The sequence below is a fragment of the Rutilus rutilus genome, assembly GCF_951802725.1.
Source record: "Rutilus rutilus genome assembly, chromosome: 7".
NCBI lineage: Eukaryota > Metazoa > Chordata > Actinopteri > Cypriniformes > Leuciscidae > Rutilus > Rutilus rutilus.
Window position 1 is genome coordinate 31630191 of NC_140221.1, and position 19912 is coordinate 31650102.

The following is a 19912-nucleotide window of genomic DNA, read 5'->3' on the forward strand; positions in this document are numbered from 1 at the left end:
ATAATGTTTTTTTTGTGATATAGCCTACGTGTGATACGTGAATCTTAAATAAATGTATATATATATATATATATATATTTGTTTTTTTGTGATATAGCCTACGTGATACGTGAATCTTAAATAAAGTGATAAATATTGACAGAAAATACTATCGTTTTTGTAACTGAGAAGTTGTTCCTCGAGTGTAACATGTTGGGTTAAATCTGTTTTTGTACTCCCCAACCAAATCCTCAACCTCTCCCCTTACCAGTAGAGGGCGCTGTGTGGTCACATGACAGTCGCAGGGCGCATGTAGCAGGGAAGTAAAGAGAGGAAGGCAAACCTCTAAACTTTCGGAATGAACCTTATTTAACAAAAATGCAAACCATCATAAGTTAACGGGTAAGTTTAAGCAAAGCTGTTATTTTGTGGATGAATGTCCCAAGACCGACGTTGTTGTATTTATAGGTGCGTGCATGTTTTCGTATAGAATTGTGCTGTTGTGGCTGATATGACATGCGCGTGTTATGTTAGCTACATTGTTTCATCCCACTGTGAGCGCGCTACATCCGACATAAACATTAACAAATGTTGTTATATTTCTCAGTTAATAAGACGCATTAAATCACGAGGATGATAGTGGGCTGTATGTCTCTTCAGCAATGCAAAGAAAGGAAGATTTAGCGTTTTATTTTAGAGGGCCATTTGTTGGTTGGCTGTCCCAAAATCTGCTGAGATGTAATCAGACAGCATTTGATGGCCAAAATGCTCTAGGTAGACAGCTTACTAGATTTTGAAACGCAGCCCTTCAGAGATCGATAATTTCCAATAAATATATGTTTTGTTTAAATATATTTAACTAATATCTAGAACCGTAATCGCTCTAATGCATTTTTACGTAAAAAGAAATAACCATTAGACTGCAAACATTTGCTTATATATATATATATACATTTATTTTTAATATATTAAATAACTGATTAATATAGACATTGTGAAAATCCATAAAAAATGTTTGTTCTATATTAAATTATAACACTGTAAATTCTCATATAGAGGAAGGAACTTGGAGGTGGTCTTGGATTGCTCCAGGTTCCCTCTGCCATGGCCAAGTCCAAGAAAGGTGAGTTAATTGATTTCAAGGTTATTCATGCTTCTAAATAATTACATTCCCGTCATTATGCTTCAGTTAATGTATTCCATAACACAACAGTGTCTGGTATTTTTCTTCAGATTTGATTCACTTATCAAGTAAACAAAAAAACACATTGTTTACATACCTTAGTTTTTTATATTTCATTACACATATGGTTTTAGGTATGGAAAACCCTGCGAATCCTCCAAAAAGAGGCAGGAAGCCTAAATCCCTCGGAGCTGCTCCAAAAGCTGGTAAACAACAGAGCTCTCCAGGCAACAGGAAGAGCACAGGGTCCAGCTTTCTGCTTCACTCTGGTCAGACACCCCACAAGCCACCAGCTGAAAACATCATGTCAGGAAATCATGACTCTATCCAGCAAGATAAACAAGATGCTCCAGAAACACAGAGTTCTGAGACTGGTAATGCTGCCAAGAGCATCCCTACTTTGTTCTTACCTGCAGCCAGACACGAAGGGGATGCTCAGAGAGAGCCGGAGGAGTTTAAAGCTGTGAATCCTGCTCCTCCACGTTTGGCTTGGAAAACGATGGTTAGACCTGCACCAGCTCCATCTGCTCTGAAGGTAGCCTGCTGTTTGCTTGCTTATGTTATTTACTTTTTAGTTGCATGCAGGCATCATAGTTATAAATGTGGAAGGTGCATTAAGACATGATTATTGATTATCTCCAAAAAGTGTGGGGGGACGAACAGACATGTCGGAATGTGGATGAAGATTTGTACTGGTGGGTTGTAAAATGAATGGGACCCGGGACAAGAAAAAATGATTGGGTGGACCCTCTGATCCGAATGAATAGGTTAAATGAGTACCTTAGTGACAACCCCTGATAGTAATGAAAACAAAACCCAAAACACATTTTTTTCAGGATTCTTTCATGAATAGAAAGATGGAACTCTTTTGTGACATAAATATCTTTACTGTCACTTGTTTAGACCAATCTAATGCATCTTAACTGAATAAAAGTATTAATTTCTTTAGAAAAAACCTTTCTGCCCCCAAAGTTTATGAAAAAAATACATATACATATATATATTATATGTATGTCTGTTTTTGTTAATGCAACAACAATCAAAGACAATGAACAGAGTGAAAAGCGTGAATGAGAGAGACGTGGAGTCTTCACCCACACATCATCTCCTTTTACCTCAGGAACTCAAAGACTCAACACAAACAGGTAGGGTTTTTTTTTTTTAGCTAAAAAGCTAAGCTGAATTAAATTTAGAACACACGAGAGTAAAACAAATGGCATGCTCCTTTGTTTGTATCCTTCTGCAGCCTCCAAGAAGAGGAAAAGAAAAATGGGCTTATATAATTTTGTTCCCAAAAAGAAACCGAAAGTGTCCAAGAAACAGAATGTGTCGTTGTCCTCCTCAAATGCGCAGGTCTGATATCCGGCACATTAGAGACTACTTCCATGCGTGTGAAATTCAGTCATCCATCTCAGTTAAATCTGAACATTAAAGATCTTTGTTTCCCTGCAGGAGTCCTCACATATAGCGGGATTCAAAGGTGGGCAGATGTCCATTGAGGAGGCATTCAAAAATAAAGTTAGTCCTGATAAACCAGAGAAGCAAACTTCAAGGGATGAGAAAGAAAATGCAGCAGAACTGCACAAGAACAAGGAATCGGAGGGCGTTCCACAAGGCCATGTTGAAGAATACACAGAGCTGCCTCTACATGCTCTTGCTCATGATAGCATGTTCACGCCAATTCCCACAGGTAGAGCATATCTGCACCTTGTTGAATCCACTCTTTGCTTGCTTGTTTTTTATGTATCTCATGCTGCCACCTCATGAAATGCATATACTTTCTGCCTGTTTGTTTTCATCTGATAGGTTGTTCTCAGAATGAGCAGAGACAGGTTTCAGACAGAACATTCTGACTTTGTGAGGCAGTAAGACCACATGGCAACATACATGCAGACTCTTGTGTAAAAATAAACAACCCTTTGTTGTACATTCGCTTTATCTAATATTAGATCAGTGTGAGAAGGAAGAGTTTAGTGCATAGGATGTTCTAGTAGCCAAACAGTAAAAGATCTACTTTCAAGTTCTTAAACCCAGTTATTTATACTTAAATTGAACAGTGCAGGTGGTTTTTGTGTTGATCAGGTTTGCCGGAGGATAAAGAGAACATGGAGGCTGATGACATGTTGGAACCTCCACTGTGTAGCTGTCGAATGGAGACACCGAAGAACCCGGATGTAGTAACTCTGGCTGAGGGCAAGTGTATGGCTGTAGAGAGTGTGGATGGAAAGGTAGGACATGCTTCATCTCTTTTATTTTCCATCTGTGAAAGGTTGCAAAATGAACTCATTGGCTACATTCACACTGCTGCAACGGTGGGTGCTGAAGATAGTTGCGTTCACACACTTGTGTGAAAATAACTGTAGCATATTGCAATGTCTTTGTGATAGCATTATACTAATGTGTTTGATTGACTGAATGTTTAATAGATTTCAAGAAAGTGGACATTAACTGGATTTTTGAGTGAATATGATTCTCTCTCTCTCTCTCTCTCTCTCTAGCTGAGTTTATGTCGGAAGGTGATTCTGAAGCAGGAAATGATGCGTCCCTCTCTGAGGATTCCATTGCTCGTGCTGTGCGAGGATCATCGTGCGGGCATGGTGAAACACCAGAGCTGCCCAGGCTGTGGTTTCTTCTGCAGGGCTGTGAGTAAAAAATACACTACCGTTCAAAAGTTATGTTTTTGAAAGATGCCTCTTACTGTCACAATGTCTGCATTTAAAAAAATACAATTAAAACAGTAATATTGTAAAAATATTATTACAATTTCAAATGACGTTAACTTTTTTAAATATAATTGTCAAAAGGTAATTTACTCCTGTGACGGCAAAGCTGAATTTTTAGAAGCCATTACTCCAGTCTTCAGTGTCACATGATCCTTCAGAAATCATTCTAATGGCCAATTCACAGCGCACCGACAGATGCTGACAAACATAGACAAGCACTAGATTACAGTACATCACTTCTCAGACATTCCATGACCCGACAAATGCCAAGGGAGAGATCAATTGTCATCTTTCGGCATTTGTCGTGCGGTGTGATTTAGCCTTAAAGCCCCGATATACTCACCGTGATGCTCTTTTTCGTTCTCTGTTGAGGGGTAAAACGAAGTTCGAAATACGTGAGCGGCGATATACTGTTGTCGAACATCTGACACCGCCCACACAGCTGAGAACGGCGCTTATATGAATATGTAAATATGTACTGTGTGCTTTCCTCTCAATAACTAAATAAACACACAACAAAATTGAGAAAACAGCAAGGAGTTTTTAATAAAGCATTAGAAAGGCATCTGATCATAGCAACGTGGATATGTCTGTCTGAGCTCTGCAATTCGGCACTCTAGTTATTTATATTGAGCTGGGCCATTTATTTATACAACACTTTATACAATAGATTGCTTAAAATCAAGCAGCTTTACCGTATTAAACATGAAACATATAAAACAGTGTCAGAGTCTTGTTTCATCAGAAGTACAACATTTTCTACACCTTCTACACCTACATATTATGTAATCGCAATGGACCAATGGTAGTACAAAGGTGTTTATCAGCCGGAGTGAACTTTTCCGGAAAGATTTTTTTTTTCGAAATTACGTCACATCAGTTCGTTCTTCGGTTTCGCTTGAAGTATACTGGGGCCTTTAAAGGGATACTCCACTTTAAAATGAAAATTCTGTCATCATATACTCACCCTCATGTTGTTTCAAACCTGTATGAATTTCTTTCTTCTGCTGAATAGAAAGGAAGATATTTAGAAGAATGTCAGTAACCAGACAGTTTCTGGTCCCATTGACTTCCATAGTAGGAACAAAATATACTATGGAAGTCAATGAGACCAGAAACTGTCTGGTTACTGACATTCTTCTAAATATCTTCCTTTCTGTTCAGCAGAAGAAAGAAATTCATAAGGGAGTGAAACAACATGAGAGTGAGTATATGATGACAGAATTTTCATTCTAAAGTGGAGTATCCCTTTAATATGCTGGTTTGGGGCTTAAGAAATGTTTCTTGTTAACAATGTTGTTTAAATTTTTTGTGGAAATGTGACATTGGTTTAGGATCCTTTGATAAATAGAGAGTTCAAAAGAACAGCTTTTTTTTTAACAATGTAAAAGTCTTAACTGTTACTTTTTGATCTATTTAATGCATCCTTGCTAAATGAAAGTAGTCCTTTTATTCTAAAGAAATCAGTGGTGAATGAAGTGTTTTTGAGAAGTAACGCAACATTATGAAGGTTTTTTTTTTTTTTTAAATAGTGCACTCCTAAGTAGTTAGGGGAATAATTTCTGTGTTGGCCTTGGAATGCCGTTACAGAAATGTGCAGTTATCACATTTTATCAGCTATTAGCACTCAGCCATGACTAAGTGTTTTTAGCACACTGATATAACTACAGTCTTGTGGGTGTGCATGATTTTAAAAGTACTTTTAAATCCTTTAGGGGCTGCACTTTTTAATGATGAAATATTACTGAGTGCACCTTTAATAGTTCAGTTATGGACATTAAACCCTGATACACTGAAATGGCAAAAGTAATATCATAGCGGTCTGTTTAATCCAGGGGACATTTATGGAATGTCAGCCAGATGGGAACATCTCTCACCGCTTTCACCGGAGCTGTGCGTCTCTGATCAGAGGTCAGGTCTTCTGCCCCCACTGCGGCGAGGAGGCTAGCCATGCTAAAGAGGTCACGATCCCCAAACCTGACTGTGTAACTGCAGTGCCAACAGCTGCTGTGCCCGCACACAAAAGAGACACCGCCTTAATGGAGTAAGCTTTCGATCCTGGTGTTTGATTGTGTTTAACTGGACTTGTTCCCAGCTTATTTCACTTGTCTAATGTTGTGATGTGTTTGCTCACCCTGGTTACTTTGTTCTATATACGTTATGATTGTTTCTCACAGCAGGGCCAAACTGGACTCTGTAACTGTTGGTGGAGCTGTTGACCCTGCTAAAGAATCAATGGAAAGCGTTTTAAATGCACTGGAGGATGGGAAGTAAGTATCCCTGTCTATTATCACTACTATCTTGGTCCTGTATCATTAAATAAGTGCATTATTTATTATTATTTATTTGACTGGACACAATTTGTAGTCTTGCTTTGTTACCTAAACTTAAAAAAATGATTGCATATTTTTTAAAGGTATAAGAAATTCAAGCTGCCCCCAAAGCAGCTTTATTTCTCTGCTAAGAGAGGAGAGCTCCAGAGGATCTTGCATATGCTGGGTAAGACCTTTTTCAGGCAATCAGTTTATATATATATATATTAGGGGTGTGACGAGACGCTTACTCCACGAGACGAGACGAGACACGAGATTGGGTTCACGAGAACGAGACAAGACGAGATTTTTACACAATTTTTAAGAAATCCTCACTGATGAAATATATGAATGGAAAATAGTCTTTTATTCAACTGAAAATCACAAAATGCAAAACAATTTAGGTTCATTTTGAAATCAACTTGTAATGAATGTTATTTTACTTCTATTTTAATGAATTCTATGCAGTAAAGGACATGCAAACACTGCAAAATGTTTTGCTATAAACTCTACTGTCTGGCTTCTCCCCTGTACGATTTCACATGAGAAATCTAACTCCTTTCCACAAATCGAACATAAAGAAAAATAAAACAGTATAAATAAAATAAATATAAATAACAGAAATAACACTTTAAATGCAAACAGTAAGTGTGTATCCATAATCAAAGTACTGCTCTCTCAAAACTACAAGTTCAAACAGAAACAATTTTTTTTTCAAGCATGAAAAAGAGATAAAATTAACTACACAGAACAGACTAAGATTTTGGTCATGTTCTTTTTCAAGAATATAAGCATGTCGACGATTTCTGGCAGCATTTGAGACCTTTGGGCAGTAGCTAGGGCTGCACGATATGAGGAAAAGCTGCGATGTGCGATAACATTGTTTAATATTGCGATGTCGATATGACTTGTGATATGTGAATGTTAGCTATACTGTTCCCATGTCTTAGTGCTTTAATAGGTTCTTTGCGCGATAGGTCAAATGTTTATTACCTGCCTGGTTCAGATTACACTATTTTAGCGCGATTTTGGCACGATCCGTTTCGTGGAGATTCGTAAAGGACAACGGGCGTTGGGACGCAAGATTCGATCGTTTCATTTCGAATAGTGTGTCATAGTGGGCGACAACCTACGCGTCTGCGATGCTCCAGGACATCATGACAGAAAGACTAGCATGTTTAACTTTAACGGTCCTCCACGACGGGTTGAGTGTGAGCGAGAGTGAGTGTGCGTGAGTGAGTGAGAGTGCGAGCAACAGTGAGCGTGTGTGTGTGTTCGCGCGCGAGTGAGTGAGTGTGTGTGTGATTGGCCCGGCACACAAATGATTTAAAAGTGGCAGGGGCATCTTCAATAGGCTACTAATTTCACCCTCACGCTCCATCACACTGACATCACAACAACTCACGAGACAAAGTTTTACCTCGACGAGAAATCTCGTCGCGTTTTAATCTCGTCACACCCCTAATATATATATATATATATATATATATATATATATATATATATATATATATATATGCATGATAGTACAAACAGCTTTGTGATTGATATGTGTGGTTGTTTTGATGGTAATCAGTAGAAGGTGTGGACCCAAACTTGCGGATGGACAGTGAGAAGAGAAAGACTCCCCTGCATTGTGCTGCTGAGGAGGGCCATAAAGAGATCTGCCATATACTAGTGCAGGTACTGCATATGCTAACAATGCACATTCAAGGATGATCTATGTTGCTTTAAATACACCTTTAAAAAACGCCAGTTGGGGTTGGCAAGTTTTTTTTTTTTTGTGTGTGTGTTTTGTGTGCTCACTATGATCATATGGTTTTATTTGATCTAAAATACAGTCAAAACAGTAATATTGTTAAATATTTTTTAGAAATTAAAATAATTTTCTATTTTAATACATTTTATAATGAAAAGTATTCCTGTGATGGCACAGCTGAATTTTTAGCAGCCATTACTCCAGTCTTCAGTGTCACATGATCCTTCAGAAATTATTCCAATATGCTGATTTGGTCACAATTTAAAACAGTTGTTCTTCTTGATATTCTCACATTCACATTCTTCACATTATGGTGATAATTTTTTTTTCAGGATTCTTTGATGAATAAAAATTTCAGCATTTACTTGAAAAATTATTTATTTGTAACTATATTAAAATTAATTACTGTCACTTTTGAGAAATGTAACCTTAAATGCTGAATGCTGAATGAAAGTTTTAATTTCCTTCTTTAAAAAAAAACAAAACAAAATCATTGTACTGACCCACAAACTTTTGAATGGTATTGTGTGGAGTATTTGATGCCATTGCTTTATATAACATGTTTATGAACTTAAATTACTTTTATTTTACTTTTACATATTTATATTTACATTTAATATAATGTGTTCTAATGAATGCTGAATTTTAGTAATGCGAATGATCTCTTTATCTTTCTATAGGCTGGTTCAAACCTTGACATGTGTGATGTGGAGCAGAGAACTCCTCTGATGTACGCCTGTGAGAACAATCATCTTGAAACAGTGAAATACTTGCTGAAAGCTGGAGCTTCTACTGGTCATAAGGTACGATGGCAGCCCTTTATCTCTCATTCAACTTTGAAATACAAATTTTTTTTTTTGGTATGGTTATCTTATACTACATGCTGAGACTTGTATGCCAAGGCTTTTGCATGTCTAAAATCTAGTAATTCATGGCTTCAACTTACAGGATATGAGAGGCTCCACATGTCTTCATTTGGCAGCCAGAAGAGGACACACAGGTGTGCTGCAGTATCTCCTTTCCATGGCATCCATAGACGTCAACTGTAAGGTAACACTGTGCACAAGTTTGTTATTGGCATATAAAATATAAATTTTGTGTACATGCCATATTTATTATTTACCAGTAAATGAAATGTTTTATTTGTGAGGATGTAGAGTACTCAACTGCAGAATTACCCACTGTTAGATGCTGTATGGATACTGGAGTGCTTAGGTGCTGTTATTAAAGGGATTGTAATAATAATGGATTTATGGGTTCCTCTGGTCAGGATGATGGCGGGTGGGCTCCTCTTACCTGGGCAACTGAGAATATGCGTTTGGAGCAGATGAAGATGCTGATCTCAGCAGGAGCTGATGTCCAAATAAGAGATAAGGTCTGTGTCTGCGTATTTCAGCTTTTTAATGCACTTATTTATCTCACCTTGTTTGATGATCTTTAAAATGAGACTGCACAAATGCATCACTGCCTTCAACTTTGCTATCACAGGAGTGGATTACCTTTTGAAATATATTAAAATATAAAACCGTAAATTGTAATATTGCACAATATTACTGTTTTGACAGTATTTTTTAACAAATAAATGCTACCTTAGTGAACATAAGAGACTTCTTTAAAAAAAATCTTACTGAACTCAAACCTTTGAACGGTAGAGTATACCGATGGATTTGAGAATATATCCACCAGAGATGAATGTTGCTTGTGGTCTGATTTCTAGGAGGAGAATGTCTGCCTCCACTGGGCAGCGTTCTCTGGCTGTGATGAGATTGCTCAGCTGCTGCTTGACAAGAGATCTGACCTACACGCTGTGAACATCCATGGAGACTCACCTCTCCACATCGCTGTCAGACAGAACCAGCTGGACTGTGTAATGTAAGTGTAGAACAGAGAGAGTATACCTAGATAACTGGAAACAAACGCATTTTTATGATACGAGCACTGAAATATAAAGGAACTATTAATGTTATTCCCACTTTAAGGGAAGCAATTTTACTCGAGGCCAACTGAGTAACACTAAAGGAAACACTCCAGATTTCTCTGTAGGCAATAGGCATAAAAGTACATTTCATATCTGCTTGAATAAATGACTTTTTGATGTATTGGATAACTGAAATTTCCTAAATATATTGACCTTAATTTTGAGCGTTATTGTATTTTTTTCCATTAATGTTTTTAGTAGTGGTCCACCTCCTATTTACACTGTCTCTGTGTTATGCTCCCTATTAACATATATCTAAACAACTTATACAGAATAAGTAGATTAATCCAGGGATTCCCAAACTTTTTTTGTCAGCCGAACACCTTTGATCTCAAATATTTGCTTGAATTACTGCCCGATATTTTAAGATAACATTTTAATTATTTAATTTGTATGTTCACAACCTCTGATGTTGGTTAATGTTCACATGACATGCAGGTAAACAAACGAATAATAAAAAATAAATCAAATCAAATATTTTTAACACTTAAAACGCATACCTCGGGTCTTTAGTGACCTGGGACATAATTCACTACCCACCTCATTAATTTTTTAAAGTTAGACATCAACCTTTTTAGTATTCCTCAATCAATTCATTATAAACAGTATAACAAGAAAAAATGATAAAGGAATGTCTGTTTTCCCATTCTTTTTTTGTAAAAATAAATTGTATTGGGTCGCTAACGACCAAAGGCGTGTACCAGTGTAAGTATATATATTTTTTTCCTGCACAACAATAATTGAATGTTTGATGACTGAATAAGTGTAAATTAAATTAAATTAAATTAAATAAATTCACATTTATTCACCTTTATTCCACAAGGTGGCAATGTCTGAAACACGATGAAGTGACGTTTCACTAGTAGTTACGGCAGGCAGAAAACAAAAGAATAGGAAGTATCATCAGAAAAGCTTCAAATGGCGATTTACTGCAGAGCAAGTACTGAACGCAATCAGATATTAGTGTCGCTGTCACTTGACGGTGGATCTGGTGAAGAAGCTGTCAACATATTGATTTTGAAGATGTTGAAAACTATAGTTTTATAGGAATATCAGCCAGATGCTGAATGTACTGGGAAATGACCTCTGACAAGGACTGTGATGATGGTTTGAAACATTTGCTCAAAGTGAACTCTTCCAAGATCCAAAATTTAACAAAAAATAAAATATGCTTTATTATATTCTTCTGTAATTGTTTCTCTAATATCAGGAGATTTTAAACTTTTATATTCTTGCGACATGTAGAGATCCATCCGTGTTAGATATAGATGTGGGTCGCTAAAGTCCCGTATATGTAATAATGAATGGTGAAACATGCATGCATTTAAGGGTTATCTAAGTGTTTCATTTAGATTGTTTTTAATGTTCAATATTTGCATTTTACGTGTTTATGAATTAATTCTGTAATGGCTTTTTTTTTTTTTTTACTCACTAACCTCCTGCAGTTCCCTCACTAACCCCAGTTTGGGAATCCCTGAATGAATCTTAAGGCCGTGACACACCAAGCTGACATCAAAGAACTAGCGGCGACAAAAGCCAACTGCGTTTGCATTTGTGACATAAAGCTGCGCTTAAACTAGCTCTGCGTGTAAGGAAATAATTGTCTATATCTGTAGGTATCAATAGTCTAGTATATTTCTCATTCAAAAAGAGAAGGCAAAACTAGGACTGCAGATATTCAAATATTAAATAAAGTAAACCGTAAACAAAGTGATTTCAACATGCTGAATCGGCCGAACTGCCGTCGACGTGAGGACGTACTGCAAAAACTAGCCCAAAAGACGCTCACCGATGGCCTGACGTTGACCGTCAGCTGACCGTTGGCTTGGTGTGTCACGGCCCTAATGTTTGTATCATCAAAGAATTTACAAAGGTTTGTAGTTGAATCTGTCAGTTGTACAGGAATAATCTGAAGCATTGTCTGTAGGCTGTTTCTGTCTCGAGGAGCAGATGTAAATCTGAAGAACAGGGACGGCGAGACTCCTTTGGACTGCTGTATTATAAATTCTAAGATGTGGACAATCCTGAACACCAATAAGAAGCTGACAGATGCTAGGAGAGGCAGAGACGGCCTCAGAGAAAGACTCCTCTGCAGGTAATGCAACAACACATGGATTAAATCTTGGATCAGATCAGGGTTTGACCACATTCATTTCTCCAAGCATCTTGTAGATGTTGTTGGAGTTCTTATGGATTTAGTTTGTCTCGACTAGGCTTCCATATTTTGTTAACTATTATTTTTGCTACTCTCTATTGATAGTGCAATTGAAAGTGCTTGGAATTTAATTAATCAGTGCTGCATATTTCCAAACAAGATTCTTTGCGGCTTCAGATCCATACTACAAATCTATGAAAACTGGCTACAGCTGAATCACTAACCCATTCATTTAGCTTGACTTGAATAAATCTATAGTTTCCACACATTTCTGAACACGTGCAGCTTAGAAGGAAGATTGGCCCCAAAAATATTTGACACAGAATGTGGGTAAATCTTACGCTACTGTTGTGTGTGGTGTTTCAGAGATGTGTCCCGAGGCTACGAGGACGTCCCTGTGCCCTGCGTGAATGGGGTGGACCTTGAGCCCTTCCCCAGCAACTTCAAATATGTTCCAGAGAACTGTTTTACATCTCAAGTAAATATAGACGAAAACATAACTCACTTACAGGTAAGAGGATGTCGTAGTGTCAAAAGCCATAACAAGGTAAATGCTGTTATTACAGCTATATGAAATGCTCGTCTCTCTCTCTCTCTCTCTCTCTCACTGGAATAGCACTGCAGTTGTAAAGATGACTGTGCGTCCAGCGGCTGTATCTGTAGCCAGCTCAGCATGCGCTGTTGGTATGACACGGTAAGATGCTGCTAGTGCTAAATTATTCATTTAAGCGGAATAAATCACATGGTAATAAAACAGTGACATATAAACAATTGATGCCAGTCCCATTTTTTTTTGCTGCTGTTTTACAACGCTACTAGTAGTGACTACCATGACTATACTGTGACGTCATCTTGGCTTTGTGGTTTGAGTAATGAGTAATGCTTATTATTAATGATTCTTAAAATCTGTATTTATGATTTCTTGGTACCCAGGATGGCCGCTTGCTGAAAGAGTTCTGCAGGAATGATCCACCGTTCCTGTTTGAGTGTAACCACGCCTGTTCCTGTTGGAGAACATGCCGGAATAGAGTGATACAGAATGGCCTTCGGTGATATAACTAATATATATGTATTGTTGCATATGAGTGCATAGATTCAGAGTTTACAACACATTCAGAGAATATTTTTCACAACTTCATAATTTTCTAATCCTCAGGGTGAGACTGCAGGTGTTTAGGACTGAGAGGATGGGCTGGGGGGTCAGAGCACTGCAGGATATTCCAGAGGGAACCTTTGTATGCGAGTATGATCAGTTGCTTTACACCTGTTTGGATACCACTGTTTTTAATGGCTTTTATTATAGTTGTCTCTACATATTATAAAATAGAAGAGATTTTATTTTATGTTGGTAACCAGACAGTTAACGGTAGCCATTGACTTCCATAGTATTTTTTTCCCTACTACAGAAGTCAATGGCTACAGTCAACTGTTTGATTTTCAACATTCTTAAAAATATATCTTCTTTTGTGTTTAACTGAAGAAAGAAACTCATACAGGTTTGGAACAACTTGAGGATGAGTAAGCGATGACAAAATGTTTATTTCTGGGTGAACTATCCCTTTAACCTGGTATAAGTGTTTTACTGTGAAAAAATGACACACAGCACAGCCTGTGTTCTGAAAAACCCTCCTACTGACTCCAGTGTCAACCATATTAATTTAATGTGACATTTTCAAAAAAAATTAAAGCCATTAGGGGTATTATTAATTATTCACACATGATTAATCTCATGCCGTTTTGGTTCAATACTTTTGCCCTACGGATTTTGCTCTGTGTGCAGGTTTGCAGGTGAAATCATTTCAGATGGAGAAGCTAATGTTCGGGAAAACGATTCATACATGTTCAACCTAGACAATAAGGCAAGTTTAGAGGTTTGTCTTGTCAAAACTTTGCGTTTAGAAAGCAACAATTATTTAGAAATTATTAGACAATGCATTTCATACATGTGACTTCCAGGGGGCGCTAAAGTATATTAAAATGTGTATGGAGCTTAAGCACACTTTGAATTGCTTCATATTTGTGTGTATTTAATGGTGACTTTTTTTTTTTCTAGGTTGGAGAGGTCTACTGCATTGATGCCCAGTTGTATGGTAATGTTAGTAGGTTTATGAATCATCTTTGCGAACCCAATCTGTTCCCTGTCCGCGTGTTCACCAAACACCAGGACATGCGCTTTCCTCGAATTGCACTCTATGCAAGCAAGCCTATTCAAGCTGGAAATGAGCTTGGGTAAACCCTTATAACTTATTTTTTTTATAAACCTCTAGCTCTTTTTATCCCTTATTATTTGTCGTATTTATTCATTATTTTCTCTTTCATCAGGTTTGACTATGGTGATCCCTATTGGCAAATTAAGAAAAAGTACTTCCATTGTCAGTGCGGCTCTACGAAATGTAGATACTCTGGGACCGTTCCGGGCCAGAACCACACAGACAGCACAGTCCAAATGCTAGGTGATCAGACCGTTGCTCAGGTGGAACAAATTCAGTCAGCTAACACGGCTATATCAATTACTCAACCCTGAGGCCTCCACTCGGGATGTGCTGTGGCCTTTAACGAATAAATATGGTCAGGAGTGCAACGCATAATTTCCTGAATCTCAGCTCCAAGTGAGGACAATTTGTGCAGAGATACAGCATCATTTTATCACCATGCCATTGAGGACATTTTGTAATAAGACATTTAATCAATGGCCTTCTGTATCTGAATGCATGTCTCACAAGGTTTTTTCTTATTAGGATGATGAAGAGGCTCCTTAATTGTACAAGATATATACATTAGCATAATAGACATTTCTAATAGACATTTTTAAGCATACATTTTTAAATACTTGGTATTAAAAACAAAGGGTTTTTAGCCGAATACTATGAGTAAAGTGAAATCGTAAGTAGAACAGATGAACAAGTTCTACTGGGTAATTTTTTTAGCCATTTAAAAAATTTTTTTTTAACTCTGTGTCTTCTCAGGAGCAGAGATCAGGGCTTTTTTCTAATCTGTTTTTATGGAAATTTCACTATGAATTTTAATTTCACAGAATTTGAATGTCCTATCTGTGAGAAATAAAGCTTTCAGTGTTTTTAATTATTAATTTGGTCATTTGTAATTTAGCTGTGGCCCACACACAATTTCACTAAAGCACATTATGAATTACAGGTATATGTAACAAATTCAGTGATTCATCTATCACTCCATCAAACATAAATAATTATAATAATAAAATTACACACACACACACACATACACACACACACACACACACATATATATATATATACACACACACACACGCAAACGTTTTGTCAATAAGAAATTTTTTTTTTTTAAACAAGGAGACATTAAATTTATACAAATTTTGACAGTAAAGACATTTATAATGTCACAAAAGTTTTCTATTTCAAACAAATGTTGTTCTTTTGAACTGAATCATAAAAGAAAATACATATGGTCGGTTACCATAAAAATATTAAGCAGCACAACTGTTTTCAATATTGCTAAAAATAATTTGTTTCTTAAGCACACTAATGTAGAGTAAATTTGCTGCTGAAAATTCACCTTTACCATCACAGGAATAAGTTACATTTTAAAACATATTGAAATCGATTTTTTAAAATTGTATTATATTATTAAAATTATATTTTACAACATATCTGTTTTACTGTATTTTTAATTTGATTAAACAAAGCACAAGAAACTTTAAAAAAGCACTGTTTTTTTTTTAGCAAATTATTTTTTAAAGTAAATTTCACGTTTTGTTTTACCACATAAATGTCATGAAGTCATATCTGAAACTCAAATCCACTGCATGTGTGCTTTAAAAAGGAGTAGCCTAGGCTACAAAGGTGATTGATAAAGCACGTAATTTGAGGCACGTAAATTAGCCTACGCCATAGCCTATAGAGCAAAATGTAGTCAAATCGAAAACCCATTAGAAATTCCCGCGGGATACAATGTCTCAAAAACAGGGGTTTAGGCTACAAACAGAGTATAGGCTTCAGCTCTACTGAAGGGTTAATGTAAATCTGAAAGAGAAGAGCCTCCGAAAGGCGTCCGTCACGAGATAATGTCCTGATTTACCCCACCCAACACCGGTTCCTCCCTTTTATAAATCAACGATCTGTTTACAGTTGTGGGAAGTGCAGCTGCAGATGCACCGATGCATCATATATAATGTGCCGGATTCTTGTTAACTTGCTTTAAAGTAGCCATTAAACCCATTTAAGTAACTGTTTAATGAACTGCTGGGGTGTGGAAGAAGAGGACACGCTGTAGCCTATTTCCCCCTCTTGCCCCAGTGCCATGGAGACTGTAGCGGTACAGGTGGAGCCACTGACAGGCTGCCTCACAGTCACGTGATCTGATTCAGAAGAACCAGCGGCTGCAGAAATTGGTTAAAATTTCATCGCCAGGCTACGGTCTAGTGAAAAAAAAAAAAAAGGTGTTAATGTCCTTTGCTCGTTTTCATTTCAACGATAAAAGCACGAGGGCGACGGACTGCGCGTCTCATCATCTGTTAGAGCGAAGAGCGCAGGCAAGATCGGAGGAAAACATCGAAGCATCTGCATCAGCAGCGGGATCTTACAATCTGTGGGCTTGACTCCATTCAATCGCGACACAGTTTGTAAAGGCACCTTTTCTGATAGGACTTAATAGGACTGATTATCTAAATCCTTCGAGTGAGGCGTGAAAAGGATCTTTATTGGAAATGACCGGTCGCTTTTTGATGGATCGTGTAACGTGGAGCGACAAACTTTAACTGGCGTTCGGTTCATAACAGAGATGCGTTTAGATGTGCTCTGAATGGCTGGAATACTTTAAGCAACTCTGGCTGAACAAGCTCTACCTGTACGGATGAGAAGAACTCGTGGCTGGGACTACATCGCGCGTTGTGATGCTTCTAACTTACACTCTGTCTGATGTGAATTTGGATTTCTATAGTCAAATCTGCGCGTTTCTAGAATGGCTCGCTTCGAAGACGATCTCCCGACCCGGTATGGAGGCGGTGGCTCTCCAGCGGGTCCAGTCAGAGGGGTCATCCGGCAGCCAGGCCCCCCGGCCGGACCGAGGGTCTATAAGCAAACAATGGCCCAAAGAGCCCGGACAATGGCCATATACAACCCAATACCGGTCAAACAGAACTGCTTAACAGTCAACAGATCCCTTTTCATCTTCAGCGAAGATAATATCATTCGGAAATATGCAAAGAAAATAACAGAGTGGCCATATCCTTTACACAAATCACAGGCACTTGTAAGAGGGTAAAATAGCCTAATGTGACTGTAAAAAAAACTGTTTGTAGACTTTGTAATCAACAGTAATTCGGGTTCACCTTTCAGTGTTTTTTTATTTTTTTATTTTTTACATGTATTAAAATGATAGTTAAGCTCGCAAAAGTTTGTCGGAAATAGAGGTATCTTTTTATCCAACATAAGTTATGTAAAAGTTGTTTCGGTTACATTTACTCTTATTGGATTGAAATGACATGCAGTAGCCTAGGCTATGCAGGGTGGTGTCTCGCTGATGAAGCAAACATTACAAGAGGGGTCAGTTGGTTTCGATATCTACGTGTCCCCGGAAAATAGCTCAGATTAGCTTTAAGTAGCCTACTTTATATTTGCGATTAGCATGCGGAATCTAATTTTGATGTATAATATCTGTAGGCTAAGTCTCGTGACGTGAAATGCCATTTACAGTTTTTATTGTTTTTGTCCTTTTCTCATCCAGTCACTGCGGTATTGATTCTTTTCAGTCAGGAAACGAGACTCGGTCTCTGTCGCTCATGGCAACCAGAACAGCTCTTGCATTGGGCTGCCTAAATTGCTGTGCAGTCTCAGGAGAATTGCCTCTGGGAATACCAGCCAGTCATAAAGTAACTGAGATATACCTGCTGCTAGTCTGTGCGTTATAATAAGAGCATTCGCAGCTTATGTCGCAGGAAACAGTCCAAAAGCAATAAAGTTGATAGTCTAGCCAATTTAAGCGGATCAGTTTAGTGCTTAAACGTTATGGGCGCTAATATCATTCCGAGGCCCAGCCGACGGTCCTCACATTTTGATGGTTCAGAATCTGAATGATTTCGCGAAATTGAGCATTTCCCTTTGACGTGGAGGAGTTTAGGGGCTGTTTTAGTCGCTCTCCAAGGTGCTGAAACGCATACGTGTTTAAAACTCGTCCAGGGAAAAGCCTAAGTGATGGAGCCTGAATATTTTACCACCCTAGAATAAAGATTAGAATTAACATTTCGATTTTGTTAACTTAAAACATAATGAACAAACAAGGCGGGATGTGACGCATTTTAAATGCTTATTTACCAATATCTGGGAAAATGTTTCAATTTGCAGCAGGCTTCACATTTGCTGTCCAACTTTGCTGTATTGTTTATTATTAGAAGTCCAACATAGACTGAAATTAAAATTAATCCAAAGTTAAATACACTCTAAAAAATGCTGGGTTGTTTTAACCCAATGTTGGGTCAAATATGGACTAACCCAACGTTGGGTTAAAAAATGCAGTTTAAAAATGGACAAATTGCATTTTGGACAAAATCAAAAATGGACAAAAATGCAATTAAAAAATTGACAAATTGCATTGGTTACATTAAAAATGTAACCCAATGGCTGGGTTTGTCCATTTTTAAATTGCATTTTTAACCCAACGTTGGGTTAGTCCATATTTGACTCAACATTGGGTTAAAACAACCCAGCATTTTTTAGAGTGTATGTTTGTAGTCATAGACAGTTAAGTAATGAGGTTTTATTTTTTTTATTAAACAAACCACTGTTAATCATTGACTATTGAGATACTTGATCAAAACATATCTCACAACTTCACCTGCCAACCTCACCAGTGAAATTATTCCAATTAAAATTCAATCAGATTGAGCTGAAAATCAGTTGGCTAAAACACATTTTGTGAGAAATGGAAATTGTACCCAAATGTATATGAATACCTCTAAACAAAATTAATCCAAAGTACTTTTTTTGAACCATGAACCTTTTTTTCAATTTTGTTGCCTGTTTTGTCCCAGTTCTCATGTATCAGCACTAAGGGAGTATAATTCATGAAATTCCCCCATTTATTGATCATGTCTTTATGCTAAGACTACAATGAGTCTGCGAGTCTGACGTGCCACGGGAAATAATTATCCTCCTCCCCCACTAACCAGCAGCTTTGTGAGGAATGATGCAGTTCACACAGCTCTTGACTGAGCCATACGGTACCTGAGATGAAGTGAGGTCATTTTTATCAGTGATTCTTGTTAATAAATAAATGATATTGGAGTTAAAGTATGGTGCATTTTAAATATTATTCATGAGAAGTCTCAGTGGCTCACATAGATACACTATGAAGTGAATATTAGCTCTAGATTTACGTTATTTGTTCTTTATGCTGCTCTTTATTGATTTTTGCCGTAGCTTCCAAAATTGCTCGATGATCATGTTATTGCTGTGAATTAATTCAAACTATTTGTATCCCATGGACTCTTTCCTTAACACCATCACTCCATTTGAGTACTTGATTCTCGCCACCATCATAGCAAACTGCATTGTACTGGGCTTAGAGCAGCATTTACCAGCTTTAGACAAGACACCCATGTCAAAGCGGCTGGTGAGTTGGACATTCCCTCATTAATCACACTGCAATTTTATAATAGTTGTTTATGTATTAGTCTCTTTTGCAGCATTACCATATAAAATCAGATTTTTTCTGTTCAGATGCAGAAAGCTTTTACTTTAGAAACTTTTTATTGTTTCACCAAAGGTTTTGTAAGTAGCAGTTGTTACTGTAGGTCAACATTTTGCGTAGCCCTTACGTGATTCATTTAG

At 37.4% G+C, this 19912-nt stretch overlaps 2 protein-coding genes across 3 annotated transcripts in view; both read left to right on the plus strand.

Moving 5' to 3' along the window:
* Positions 1-159: 159 nt before the first annotated feature.
* Positions 160-15177, plus strand: ehmt1a (euchromatic histone-lysine N-methyltransferase 1a). Of its 2 annotated transcripts, none has more exons than XM_084414749.1 (24): positions 160-381; positions 1036-1102; positions 1297-1697; positions 2208-2307; positions 2409-2515; positions 2615-2852; positions 3245-3390; positions 3661-3804; positions 5721-5929; positions 6063-6155; positions 6302-6384; positions 7774-7880; positions 8637-8759; positions 8905-9006; positions 9227-9331; positions 9674-9828; positions 11862-12029; positions 12456-12600; positions 12706-12783; positions 13023-13138; positions 13246-13332; positions 13870-13948; positions 14143-14318; positions 14412-15177. In XM_084414749.1, exons 2-24 carry the CDS (start codon positions 1084-1086, stop codon positions 14611-14613), a joined length of 3183 nt encoding a protein of 1060 aa, XP_084270875.1. In that variant the 5' UTR covers positions 160-381; positions 1036-1083; the 3' UTR covers positions 14614-15177. The 2 variants fall into 2 exon arrangements, with proteins under 2 accessions (XP_084270875.1, XP_084270876.1); XM_084414750.1 differs by having other exon boundaries at positions 6066-6155.
* Positions 15178-16513: 1336 nt separating this feature from the next.
* The window catches only part of cacna1ba (calcium channel, voltage-dependent, N type, alpha 1B subunit, a), a 108618-nt gene continuing 105219 nt past the window's right edge, over positions 16514-19912 (plus strand). Inside the window, exons 1-2 of the mRNA XM_084413158.1 lie at positions 16514-17321; positions 19599-19694. Coding sequence (XP_084269284.1) covers positions 17046-17321; positions 19599-19694 — 372 coding nt within the window. The 5' untranslated portion in view covers positions 16514-17045. The remainder of the gene's footprint in view (positions 17322-19598; positions 19695-19912) is intronic.